Source organism: Archocentrus centrarchus, chromosome 9 (assembly GCF_007364275.1).
Source record: "Archocentrus centrarchus isolate MPI-CPG fArcCen1 chromosome 9, fArcCen1, whole genome shotgun sequence".
NCBI classification, from domain to species: domain Eukaryota; kingdom Metazoa; phylum Chordata; class Actinopteri; order Cichliformes; family Cichlidae; genus Archocentrus; species Archocentrus centrarchus.
The window spans coordinates 9,928,897-9,942,341 of NC_044354.1; the positions used below are offsets into that span (position 1 = coordinate 9,928,897).

At 41.0% G+C, this 13,445-nt stretch overlaps 1 protein-coding gene across 1 annotated transcript; it reads left to right on the forward strand.

Moving 5' to 3' along the window:
* The first annotated feature begins 253 nt into the window (after nt 1-253).
* On the forward strand, nt 254-4,827 carry elovl7a (ELOVL fatty acid elongase 7a). Its single transcript, XM_030737452.1, has 8 exons — nt 254-396; nt 2,270-2,359; nt 2,471-2,661; nt 3,610-3,690; nt 3,805-3,861; nt 3,948-4,053; nt 4,179-4,315; nt 4,504-4,827. Exons 2-8 carry the CDS (start codon nt 2,296-2,298, stop codon nt 4,750-4,752), a joined length of 885 nt encoding a protein of 294 aa, XP_030593312.1. The 5' UTR covers nt 254-396; nt 2,270-2,295; the 3' UTR covers nt 4,753-4,827.
* Nucleotides 4,828-13,445: the final 8,618 nt, after the last annotated feature.

Below are 13,445 nucleotides of genomic sequence, written 5' to 3' on the forward strand. Positions count from 1 at the left end.
GATTGCAATAACAGGGGATTATTTATTTTTATTTATAAATATTATTTTTTGTTGTACTGAAACAAATTATGAATTACGTCTAAGGAGGAGCATGCTTCATTGTTTAAAAATGTACCATCGCTTCTGATGAGGCATCGCTCAAAAATTAAACCGGGTTCAAGCCAGTTGGACCACAACTGCACCAATCAGCGAGCGCGGAGAGCGTGACGTGCGGCAGGATCCCGCCTCCGGGTCGTTGTTAAGAAGGACCGAGCGTCGCGCGCACCATCAGCCAGGGAGAGAATATCCGAGAACACCTGTTGGAGGGCTGCAGGTGAAACGGGAGTTTGGATACAGCCAGTCTGACGGCGCAAAGGGATTCTCGTTGAGTTTCAGCTGTAGCGGTGCTGAAAGCTGGTAAGTTTTCTTTTTAATGGGGATTAAAAATAGGAGTGAAAGGATGAAGATCACCTGCGCAGTGATAGAAAACAAATCAGTTAAAGAAATGTATATAAATTCACCCATTGGATACTAAGTAAACGCAAGATTTAAACTATTTATATATAATGTAAAATATAAGCTAAAAAAATTTAACAGGAAGTTTTTTTATGCGGTACATAATAAACGTTTGTAGTCGTATTGTCCTGGATTACTTGGTTGTCTAGCAACTTAATCAGTCTTACGTATATATTCTCGTTCAAATTAGCAAACTAAATCCCAGTTTTTCGGGACGAAGTATTTTCCAAGTTATCGTACATAAATTTTTTTTAGTTTTCTTGTTTTGTTTTTTGTTTTTTTAAAAATATGAATTAATTTGGACTTAAATCTTTTCGCTGTAGTCTGCCAGTAATGCCGGGGTGGTAGTAACCACTCACCTGACACCTGCATTTTTTTCTTTTAAATCTTCGTAACCTGCGGAAGTTGACGTTGCACACTTAAGAATTGCACAAATGAGGAGCCACGCCATGGGAGTAACAGCTTTTACATCATGAGCCCTGGCTATAACGTTAATTGGCGTGTCGAGGCTTGCCTTCATTAATGAAGAGAAGCTGGACAGCCATGCCTTTTTATAATTTTATCCACTTAGGTTCCTGTTTTACACAGGTAGACACACCTTGAAAACCTGTCGTGTGGGGTTAGCTCCCCTAGCATACGTGGGGTGATGGTTTTTCTTCTTACTTACACAAATGGCTGTTTCTTCACAAACCACAATACTTTTGTAGACTAGCCTATTACTTTTAAGCTCTACTTTTGCCTGATTTTTCTGCTTTGTCAGCATGGGACTGAGAAGTTCCCTTTGTGAAACCTTTTATAGTAAGGCATAGTTTTAAAACCTGTCGGATCAGCCAGTGATCATTAACCTCACTCGGTTCAGAGTCAACGTCCTGAAACTGTGCCAGTTATTACGTCCATTAAACCTTCGTACAGATGGTTTTATTTTGACTCTTGAGCAGTCGGGCTGGATTTATGGCTCCAAACATTCACATCAGAAACCATCCTTAATTATCAAGTTCCATGTCATAAAAGCAGCCATACCTAGTATTTGCATGTTTGCATTACTGTGAAAGATGTTAACAGTGTGGCGTGAATACTGTTGGAGTTTTAATTTATTCCTGAATGAATTCTAGTCAGTTTTTTTTTTCTTTCGATGAGAAAGAGGCTGCTACTCATTGTACTGCCATCACACTCGTGCTTTGTCTGCCTCAGATGCTCAGAAAGGCAGCCAAGAATAGCTGAGTGCCCCCCACCCCCCCAAACAGTCCAGTCTTTGAGACCTTCTAGTTGGCTGTATTTAAGTTTAACGGCAACACGGTTCACATTTAAAAAATTTTAACACATTAAAATCCCACTGTGAAACGGTATAGCAGTTGCATCTCAAGGAATTCCTGTTTCAGTGAGCAGTCCTGTTGCACTTGTTTTTTTTGTTTTTTTTGTCCTCCCTCCCCCCAAACTACCGCACCAGTTTCTCCTCTGAACATTTTGCATAAAGCATTTAGAAGGTGGTAACAATTATCACCATTAATGGCTCTTCAGTGTGCTGCTTTTTTTTTTTTTTTTTTTTTTTTTTTTCTCCCCCAAATTTTTAAATCTGTATTTCCTCATTTAAAATGGCTTAATGTGCTGCTTTCCTCGTCCTTTTGTTTTTGCTGAAATGTTCATACATATTCAAAAGCTGCTACATACAGAGGCTTAAATATCAGAGTCTGCGTCTGTGCTCTGCTTTTCATCCAAATGCCACTGAACCTGTAGTCTAAACTGACACTGTAACCTTTGCCTCTACTCCTGCTAGGTGGATTACAAGGATCTTGTCTCAAAATGGAGTTTGGAAGCATAAAGTCCACTGTTGGACTCATTTATGATGAGTTCATGCAAAATGCAGGTGAGTCCTTGATCATTTAAACAGTCCCAAGCAAAACCATGTCTGCACTGTCACTTTTTTTGTTTTTCTGTCGGCACTTAATTTCAAACCACTCAACGTGTTTTTTTGCAGACACACGGACAGAGAACTGGCTGCTCATGTCGTCTCCTCTTCCCCAAACGATCATCATCGCCGCATACATTTACTTTGTGACATCGCTGGGGCCTCGACTCATGGAGAACCGCAAAGCCTTTGACCTCAAAGGAGTTCTTATCATCTACAACTTCAGCGTGGTGGCTCTGTCAGTATACATGTGCTATGAGGTGAGTCCTCACAATTTATTTTTTTCCCTTTAAGTAGTGCTGACAGGAAACGTGGAGCTGAAAACCCTTCCTGGAAGGTTTTGCGCTGCATACCATACAGGGAGTGAACCACTTATATTGTTTTACAGAGCCATGACGCATGCCTTCTTGTGAAATCCACTTTTTTTTTTTTGTTTTTTTTCCTCTTTCTCTCTATAAACTATTGATTTGAGGTTTAACCAGATTAGCAGGTGTAATTTCCTCTTTATAATACAATGTATACAACAAATGCTACTCTGTATCTGCATGACTTGGTTTCACCTCTTTTCAGTGAGCCATCTGTCATTCCTTTAATGCATTACATTTTCTTTCAATGATTGGCAGTTTTTTTTTGTTTTAAATACCCTTAAACATACCCATACCCCAGTGATTGGCAGATTCTCGTACACTTGAAGGAAAATGTAACAGCATTGGGTGGATGGGGTGAAAAAGGGATCATCAGTTGCAGACAGTGCTGTTCGTAGCATTCGTGTCTTCTTGTAAAGCAGTGATTTAATTGTAGCTATGTGGCATACCCTCTGGGTGGGGCAGGCGATGTAAATTAACCTGTACTGACTGCACTGCACTCATCTGCTACAGTTGCATGATACAAGTTATAATGAAGGTTTAAAAAAGAGATGAGAAATGACTGGATAAAATACACTGGCAGAATTAGAAGTTTCCACTATATATATCCTGCAACAGGGTTGGGTTTGGGTGGTGCAGACTCACTATCATAACTGACTGGTTGGGTGCTGGTATTTAAGTTGGGTTTTTAAATGAAGGTGGGGGGAAAAAACCCTGCTGTAGTATGCTGTGTTGATGTATGGTAGAAACTATTTTTGGACCTTGGGAAACTGAAATTTACTTCTGCTTTCCTGCTTTTCTTGTTTGCTCACGTAACTGAAACTTCCACTGTTTCTGTCATAGTTTGTGATGTCAGGATGGGGAACAGGATACTCTTTTCGCTGTGACTTGGTGGATTACTCTGACTCGCCACAGGCTGTGAGGGTAAGTCACTATTCTGAAGACTGGACAGTGACTAAATTTTGCAACAAACAAGTAGTAAAAGATTTGGATGTTTCTGGAACCAGTACTAAAATCTTTTTCGACTTTCTTGTCCAGATGGCGGCAACATGCTGGCTTTACTACTTCTCAAAGTTCATTGAGATGTTGGACACGGTAAGTGGGGAAAGTTTCACTCCTAAGTCTCTGATATCCACCCAGGCCCCACCCACTTTATTCTAAGCCTGTGCCTCGCTTTTCAGATTTTCTTTGTGCTGAGGAAGAAGAACAGCCAGGTGACTTTCCTTCATGTCTACCATCACTCCATCATGCCGTTCACCTGGTGGTTTGGTGTCCGCTTTGCTGCAGGTAAAAAAAAAAAAAACAACAAAAAAGAAACTCTTCTCCTTCGAAGTACAAGCAATGTTATCTGTGACACTGTATGAACTCTTTACCAATTTCTTGCGCAATTCCTGATCCACTCCCTATTACAGGTGGACTGGGAACATTCCATGCCATGCTTAATTGTGTGGTTCACGTGATCATGTACACCTACTATGGTCTGACTGCCATGGGCCCCAAGTACCAGAAGTACCTGTGGTGGAAGAAGTACCTCACAACCATCCAGCTGGTATGTTGTGTTGTGTTTTTTTTTTTTTTTTTTTTTTTTTTTTTTTTTTGGTTTTTTTAAAGTGGGCTTTTCTGGGGTGTGTGTGTGTGTCTGTGTGTTTTTGTTTTTTGGGGGGGGTGTCCTTTACAAAAAAACATTGCTAAATCTTGGCACTAGATGTCAACCCCTCTTTTTCTTATGTTTCCTAGATTCAGTTTGTTATGGTGACCAGCCACATCTCCCAGTACTTCTTCTTGAAGGACTGCCCGTACCAGTTCCCAATCTTTGTCTACATCATCGGCCTGTACGGCCTGATTTTCTTGTTTCTCTTCCTCAACTTCTGGTACCATGCCTACACCAAGGGCAAGAGGCTGCCAAAAGTCCTTCAGGCTCAGACGTGGGCACACCACACCAACGGAGTCATGAATGGAAACTCCAATCATTACAAGGATGAGTGACGCAGGAGCAGGGCTTCTCAGGGGTTTTGGGGTTGAGCTCATTTACATAAACTACCGTGGTAGTCTGAGATTCAATCCTAGTGTGTCTGGACTGTATTATTTGATAACTTCTCTACTTGCAACTGCAAAAGACAATCTTTAAATTATGAGCAAAACAAGTGTTGTTTTTTTTTTTTTTTTTTTTTTTTTTTTTTTTTTTTTCTAAACTTATTTGAAAGGCTTTATTTAGCTTTTTCTGATTATACTGAAAGTAAAGCCAAAGTTCTGCTACACTGCAGGGTTCTACTCTTAGTAAGATGGCAGGGCCCTCATACTGAGCTTCCTCACAAAGCTTTGAAAATTGATCTCATTTTTTTTTTTTTTTTTATTCCTAAAAAAACTGAAATTAAGGGTTGTTTATTTCACTCTCCCTAAAAGGGTGATTGTTCAGAGGCCACGTCCTGTCGTTCAGATCTTTGTTCAGAGGGCTTCAAACAAGCACAATGGGGTTTTTAAGCTTTGATAACACGTGTCCACTTTTCTGCTGCTTGACTCACAGCTGCTGCTCGTGTTGTCGACACTCATTGAAAATGCCGTCTTTAACGTGCCATCAGTTTACGCTCCTGATTTAAGTCTCCTATGAACCGATGTTGTGACACATGCCGGGGAGGAAGCCTGATTGGAACACTGTGGTTCTTGTAGGATCCAGAGCAGAGCTTTAGCTCGAGTTCTGCTGTTTCCTTGCAGAGGTAAAATAAGACTCGATACGCACAACTTGGCCGTTCGAAAATATGAGCAGCTTTGCTTGACTGCTGTGCTTCATGCGTTGAAGCTCTGTGGCTAACGGGCTGTTTGCATAGCTGGAGTCGAGGCTTTTTTGGACTTAACTCTTGAATAGTTTTGTTATAATGACCTTTAAACTAAAGTGAATATAACACTCTGCATCTCTGGTGACTGAGGACACAGGATTGAGCTTTGTGTAGAAAGAGTTACACCTCTTATTCAGGTGCAAACCCATATGAACACAAAATATTTACATATATGTAATGTGTAACTTTTTTTTTTTTTTTTTTTTTTTTTTTTTGGTCAGACCCCTTCTTATATTAATGTATAAAATTATATAAAAAAGTAACGTTAAATGCTTATTGTATTTTATATGTATTTATATAAATAAAGTCTTTAAAAATGTAATCCTGCTTGTCCTTGTTTATTTGAATTCTGGATATTTAACATTTTTAATGGAGATCTGTACTCATTTGAAAACACGTGGGGGGGCAAATTTCTAAATCAACTTTAGTAACAAAGGTATCTGTTTTGTTTCAGATAATTAATTGGTAGATGGAAAATAAATGTAGATCCTGGTTTTCAGTGTCTGCAGCTATTGAACATGGTTTCAAATGCAAATTCCTGCATAGACTGCTTCACACTGAAATTGCTTTGGCTAGACTGTAATGAGCACTTTTCACCAGCAGGAAGTGCTGTTAAACTGAGGCTACACCTAGTTTGTTTTCAGTGTATTACAAAACAGGGCCATCACAGATTAATTTGCCGTTCATAAAGAATGGCAGGCACTCCTGCTGAAAGTCTGAATGTACAATACTGTACAAGCATTTTGAGACAACCCTCATTATTTTATTTGGGAAATGGGTGCAGCAATTTATTCAAATGTTTATTCAAAGGCCAATCCATGACTGATGCTGTTTCATTGTATGTTTTTCTATCCAAATATGCTTTTACTGCATTGAAAGTGTGTTTGGAATCATTGTCATGCTGAAAAACAAATCCCCAACATCACTGGCTGAAATACAGCCCCAAACACTGACAGAGCTTCCATTGCATTAGACACTCGCTGTTGTATCTCTCTCCTGACCTCCCGCTGTTGAACCAAAAATTAAGAACTGCTTCTTGACAGCCACCCTTCCACTGAGACCATTTCTGATGAGGCTTCAGTGAACAGCAGATGGATCAACTGAAGGGCCAGATATTTCAGGTCCTGTGTCATTGCTTTACTGAGTTTTATTTTTTCCTGTTTTTTAGGGCTGCCACTGCTTTTGTTCTCCACCTGTCCATTTTTTTTTTTTTTTTTTTTTTTAAGTTTTTAAGGACACACTGCACACCATGCTGAAACATTACAAGTTTGCAGCAAACAGCTCTTTGGGAATCACCTTGTTGGTATAAAAATACCATTTTATGTCAGACCATACTATTTTTGGCAATTTTCATAGATTCAACTAAAGAAATGAGGGGAAAAAATGATGTGATTTTGTGACCGGCTGCTAGTAACAAAGTGCCAAAGGCTGCAATTTTAAATAGCTTCTTTGCTAAGTTATCTGTTATGTGTGGACAAAACACTGGTTGATCCTGTGAGTTAGGTGCCTTCTTTATGCTTCAATGATACACAGGTCAGTGTTACATGGTTTAACAAATGAACAAAAGAAAAAAACATTCCTCTGAAGAGGACTGGACTGAAAATGAGTGAAAAAGCAGCCCATGTCCAAAGAAAAACTTTGAAAGACCTTCAGAAAGCCTGGAGAACTGACTGAAGACTTTTGCACAGTGCTGTATTTTATTGTATTTAAAAAAAAAAAAGTAATTCTATATAAACCTGTGCGGGATAATGAACTGTAATGGGTGAATGACTCAATTCTCTAAATTGTGTTTTTAAGAAAGGAACCGATTTTTTTTTCCCTCTGTTGAGCAGACTGACTAAAAGCGAGAGAAACATTAATGCACTGCAGTGGCCAAGTCAGCTGAAATTATGGCCGCACTTCAAAAAGACTTCATTCAGCATCTCCGTGCAGCCTGTCAGAGTTTAAGAAGCATGGATGACTGAGAAAACCATAGTCTGTAAAGTCTACTCTGCTTCCCACAGATATGTTTAAAAATGTGGCATATGAGTGCTGAAACTAGCCGGTTGAGTGGAGAAATTGAGAAAAAGCAGCAGGACAGCCCGATGCTTGGAGGCCATGGATGATTGCTCTGCATCGTGATGATTTCCAACAACCCCTGTCTGTCTCCAAGCCACCCTCGCAGGTCCTTCCCTAGTTTTAGTGGAAGAGAGGCTGTGATAAGAGGAAACTGCTCTTCATTTGAAATATATGAATAACAAAAAATCAGTGAGCATGACTTATTCCCATCTTTCACTGTAATTGGTTTAATTAGTGCTTTCATATTTGCTGTTGCATTGAAAATTGTTTTCATATTTTCATAACCGCCGAAGTGGTAAAAAGAGAATCAGATATATTGTCTGCTACAGCTGTCCTCACATTTTAAACATTTGGAAGAAAAATAACTGATATGCTCAATTAAATATTGATCATTAAATAACTGACTGTCAGTTAGATCTGATAATGGAAATAAGCACTTTCCCCAACAACAGTTTCTGTGTCACAGTGGTTTAAAATATCAGTTTTACAAGCTCTAATTGCATCTGTGCAACGGCACTTATTTTAATAGAATTACATTTTAAATGGATCATTGAATTTGTTATTACACTCAGTCAGTTTGTAGCATTTCCATCCCTGTTAGTCACATAGACATACTGTAGGCCTAGGCAGTACAGTTTAACTAAGCAGCCCTGATGTTATGAAATATCTGTGAAGATTGATCTTAGAAATTAGATTAGTGCATAACTTCTATCTTGAAGGCCCTACGTTTTTTTTCTTTTTTCCTTTGCTGGGTTCTTATAGTCCCAATGAAAGACATTAAAAGGATTTTCAAGAGTTAACCTCTGAATACGTCCGCCGTTATTATTTATTTAAAGATCTATCCATCATGCATCCATTTTCTGCCACTTGTCCTGGTCAGTTTTTCCGGGTGCAACAGTCTAAGCAGAGACTCCAAGGCCTCCCTCCCTGCCTCTTTCTAGCCACCACCTCCAGCTATTCTGGGCAGATACCGAGGTGGTCCTGTGGCAGCAGAGACATTATCTCTCCAGCATGTAATGGGCCAGCACCAGGCTCTTGTCCCAATTGGATATATCTGAAACACCTCACATATGAGGTGTCCAGGAAACATCCTAGACAGGTGCCCAGGATTTAAACATGAAATCACAGATTTTGGCCACCTGGGGGCAGCAGAATCAACCCATAAAGCCAGATTGGAGCATTTACATCATTGCACACATAGCCCGTATATAAAAGATGGAGACAGCCACCATAACATCACCCGAGTCCTACTGAGTATTACTGTGTAATGTTTCTAATTCCAATGCGCTGGTCCTGTTAACTTGGATAATTATTTAAGAAATGAGTGGACATGAAGAATTTTGAGAAGAAAGGGCAGCAGTTAACTAAACGTAATTGAGGAATACCTAAATGATGAAAAGAGACAGCCATCTTGGTAGTTTGAGAAATAATCTGGAAAACAGATTTTCAGCACATTTGAAGGTGACTTTCCATACAGAGGACCCGGGTTACTTTGCAGAGTCCATGGTGACACATTGCATGTGAAAAAGAAAAGTATGGTGACAGCACCTTGAAAACCTTTCAGTCAAGGACAAGCATGAAAATCCAGAAAATGCTGACTGTATCGGGGGGAACAGAGGCTGCTGGAGGGGAGGAGTGACCACAAAAAGACCAAGAGGATGAAGAAAAGCGAGAAGGCAAAAAGTCACTCTTTGACATAAACTTCTGTGACATGAGAAGTTTATGCGCAGTGCAGTTTAATGAAGGTGAATCAAATCAAGCAATGTGACCGGGACAAATATGTGTGCTTGCGTGTGCTTGTGTGTCTACTGCTGAGTCTGTCAGCAGAGAGCAGATGGTTCTCTGTCAATTATTAGTGTTTTTCCCCCCACTAATTACAATGTAATCTTCCTCTGTCCCCATCCTCCTAAGCTCGCCTTAGTCTAAAAGGTACTGTAAGGACAGGTAGGATTTGGCTCATTGAAATGATGACAGATATAATTGGGGTGTCTGAAAACAAATGTGTTGCCCCCTTTCACAGGTTTCATTTGTAATTTCTTCCAATGAATGTGTGGAAAATGGCTATAATATGCTCATTAAAAGTGAAGCTTGGTCCTCTGTTTCTTTTATTTATTTATTTTTTTTCAACTGGTGGAGCCGCCAGGTGATGCTCTACAGGAAGACAAGATTTTCAACACCTTGTAATCGTTTTTAATGTCAGTCACTGCGCTGATAATCTGCTGTGATGAGTTGTATCCTTCAAAGACAAACAGTCCTTTTATTTTAATCTCAGGATCCTTTTTTTTCTTTTTTTTTTTTTAACTCATCTGAACATTATTTTTGTTTTGTCCAAGCATTAGAGAAAAATGACAGCTGAAATCATCAAGTTGCATTTAGTTTGTTACTTTTCTCTGGGCGTTTGTCCCTCTGAGAACATTTTCACAGAGTAGAGAGTCTTCATAACTCTCTCCCTATGTGTTGGTTGCTGTCAACAGCTTTTGCAATACCTCTCGGTGTACTGCAGTGGAACAAACATGGGGGTGTTTTGAAGAGGGGGGGTGTATTGCAGTTATGTATCTACCCAGTAGCAGTGTATTATCTGTCCCATAGCAGACTTATTGATCACCGTTTTGTCTTTCAATAAGGCTTCAGCAGACTGAGTCTGGCGCAGTGTGTGTGTCTGTGTGTGTGTGTGTGTGTGTGTGTGTGTATGTCAGATGCTGCCTCTGTGGTTGTAAACCTGTCATGTCTGCTTAGGGAGAGGCAGCAGAGAATGGGTGCTTAATTCCCAATTTTCCATGTCTTCAAGAAAGTTCCACTCTTCAGGGTTTACAGATTAAAGACAAAACAATTTCCATTTCCCCTGACAAATTACAGCTGTGAATTTGTGCTCATTTCCTGCTGTTTACCCAGTGTGTGATGTTTTGATGCCACAGTACAAAAGGAGAACAAACTGTTCACCCTTTGCACAGTATTAGCATAACCCTTCCACTCCTGTGAGTTTGACAAACCTTGGGGCCATGACAGCATTGTGTAGTAGCACTCTGCTTTCTTTGCTGAAGCCCAGCCTGCATGCCTGGCTGTTCTCTGAGGGCTTGCCAGCTCTGCTGCATGTATTCCTGTCTGCCTTTTTGTATGCGTGTCTTCCTGTCCTAAAAGTGAGCCACCATTTAGATATTTACTACAAAGTTACATCCAAAAGACAATATGACATTTTCAGTGATACACCAATTTCAGTGGAAAGAGAACCCAAATGTATACACGAGAGAAAAGCTAACTAATTATAATAATAGTTTAAAAAAAATAACACTTTAATGAAAGCAGATGAGAAAAACAGAATCCACAAGTCCAGCGAGGTTCAAGGAGGTTAAACTGAGGGAAGGGGGAAAAAAAACTGATGTATTAAGAGTGACAGTAGTATTGAGAGAGCTGATTGGATACAGGTGAAAACAGTTGAACACAATGAATCTTCTAAGGGTGGGATAGGCAGTTATAAAGGAGGCAAAATCAAACCAGGAAAATTACTACCAAAATAATACAGGGAGGGAAAACCACAGAGTCACAGAATACACATGAAACAAAGGTAAGATGAAGACGAGCAACGCAGGAAACAAGGCAACATGAACACTTCAAAACATAAGAAAGAATATGAGTTAATTCATATCTACTAAACAACATGAATAAATCACACAGCATCACACAGATGCTGCAGATTTGTGAGCTCCACGTGCACGATACAAATCTCCAGTTCTGCCAAAGGTGCTCTATTGTATTGAGATCTGCTGAGTGTGAAAGCTGTTTGAGTACAGTGAACTCATTGTCATGTTTAAGAAACCAGTTTGAGGTGATTTAAGCTTTGTGGTATGGCACTTTATCCTGCTGGAAGCAGCCATCAGAAGATGGGTACACTGTGGCCATAAAAGGATGGACATGGTCAGCAACAATAATCAGGTAGGCTATGGCGTTTAAACGATGCTCATTTAGAAGTAAGGTGCCGAAAGTGTGCCAAGGAAATATCCCCCACACCATTACACCAGTACCAGTAGCCTAAAGCGCTGATACAAGGCAGGATGGATCCATGCTTTCATGCAGTTTACACCAAATTCTGATCCAACAGTCCAAATGTCCTAACAGAAATTGAGACTCATCAGACCAGGAAACATTTTTCCAATCTTCTATACTTCTACCTTCTAAACTGTAGCACCAGTTTCCTGTTCTTAGCTGACAGGAGTGGCACCCGGTGTGGTCTTTTGTTGCTGTAGCCGATCTGCGTAAATGTTCAACACGTTGTGCATTCTGAGATGCTCTTCTGTATGCTTTGGTTGTAATGAGTAGTTATTTGAATTGCTGTTGCGCTTCTGTTAGCGCAAAGCAGTCTTGCCTCCTCTGACCTCAACAAGGGATTTTCACCCTGAGAATTTCTGCTCACTGGATATTTTCTCTTTTTCGGACCATTGTCTGTAAAGATGGTTGTGTTGGAAAATCCCATTTTCTCAAATACTCACTGCAACCTGTCTGACACCAACAACCACCGCATTCAAAGTAATTTAAATTTGATCTTCAGCAGTTCGTCTTGACCATGTCTACTTGACTAAATGCACTGACTTGCTGCCATGTGATTGGCCGATTAGATATTTGCATTAATGAGCAGTTGAACAGGTGGACCCGATGAAGTGGCTGATGAGTGCATGTATTCTATGGCCAGCGATACAGTAAGTGAAAATCTGTCTGCGGACATAAAGCTATAGAAGCAATGTTTACTAGTTCACTTGAGCGTGTTGATATATTGATATATTTTCATATCTGTTACAGTCAGTGGTAACTGACTGTGTGGCGTGTGGAGGAATGAGAGCCCAAATGCAGCACATCAGGGCTGAAACAAAACAGAAGAGAAAATGGAAGAACTCTGGAGGCTGGCCTCGTGGCCAGCACCAGAGGCTCTCTGGTGGCTTGGTAGGAGGCCGATGTTGGTGAAGGTGACAGAACACTTCAGGTGGTCAGCATCAGCGAAGGTGGTGGAACCTTTCAGGAGGCTGAACAGGATGCCAGCAGTAGTGAAGGTGGCATTCCCCTGGAGGTTGGCAACAAATGAAGCCCTCTGACAGCCAGCATTGGCAGAGGCAATGGGACACCTCAGGTTGGCTGTGCAGGCACTCAAAGGACCAGTGACTTAGGTGACGGGACCCCCCTGGTAGTTTAGCTGGAGGCCAGTGATGGTGAAGATGACAGAACACCTCTGGTGGTCAGCAATGGAGACCCTCAGATGGCCTGGCTTGAGGCCAGCTTTGGAGACGACCTTCCAGGGGCCAGCGATGAAGGAGACTCTCTGGAGGCTGATGCCCGGGACGCTTCTGAAATAGGTGGCATGAGACCCTTGGACTCATGCACGGACTGTGGACATTCAGACAACTTGGACAGCTTGAGCTCAGGTGGAATGGGACCAGGGTTGTTGCAGTTGCAACAGTTGCAGGGTCTTTATCCTCTGCACACATGTTAGCCAAGAAGGAAGCAGGTGAGGCGCAAACCAAAGAGCTGGGCAGTTGGACTTCAAGTGGCCTGGGCTGTGTCACTGTGGCAGGAAGTGGTTCAGAAGGAGGTATGTTCAACAGTGGAGAAACAAGTTAATTGGAGGTAATAAAGTCTTCAGGCTGGGACTAACATCTCTGTTGCTAAGAGCTATGCTTCCCTTCCTTGGGACACCAGGAGGCTGGTGAAGGGCTCACTGGCTGCAGCAGTGAGAAACTGACAGGTTGTGAGACTGGTGAGTGACTGTGGTCATGTGGAGGAGGGAAAAGAGGGAATGAGCCA

What these genes read in the sequence shown, in the direction of transcription:
- elovl7a (XM_030737452.1), top strand. Translation starts at nt 2,296, where the DNA reads ATGGAGTTTGGAAGCATAAAGTCCACTGTTGGACTCATTTATGATGAG. An exon ending in TGAGTTCATGCAAAATGCAG is followed by an intron (nt 2,360 to 2,470) that starts GTGAGTCCTTGA and finishes GTTTTTTTGCAG; the next exon opens with ACACACGGACAGAGAACTGG. An exon ending in TGGTGTCCGCTTTGCTGCAG is followed by an intron (nt 4,054 to 4,178) that starts GTAAAAAAAAAA and finishes TCCCTATTACAG; the next exon opens with GTGGACTGGGAACATTCCAT.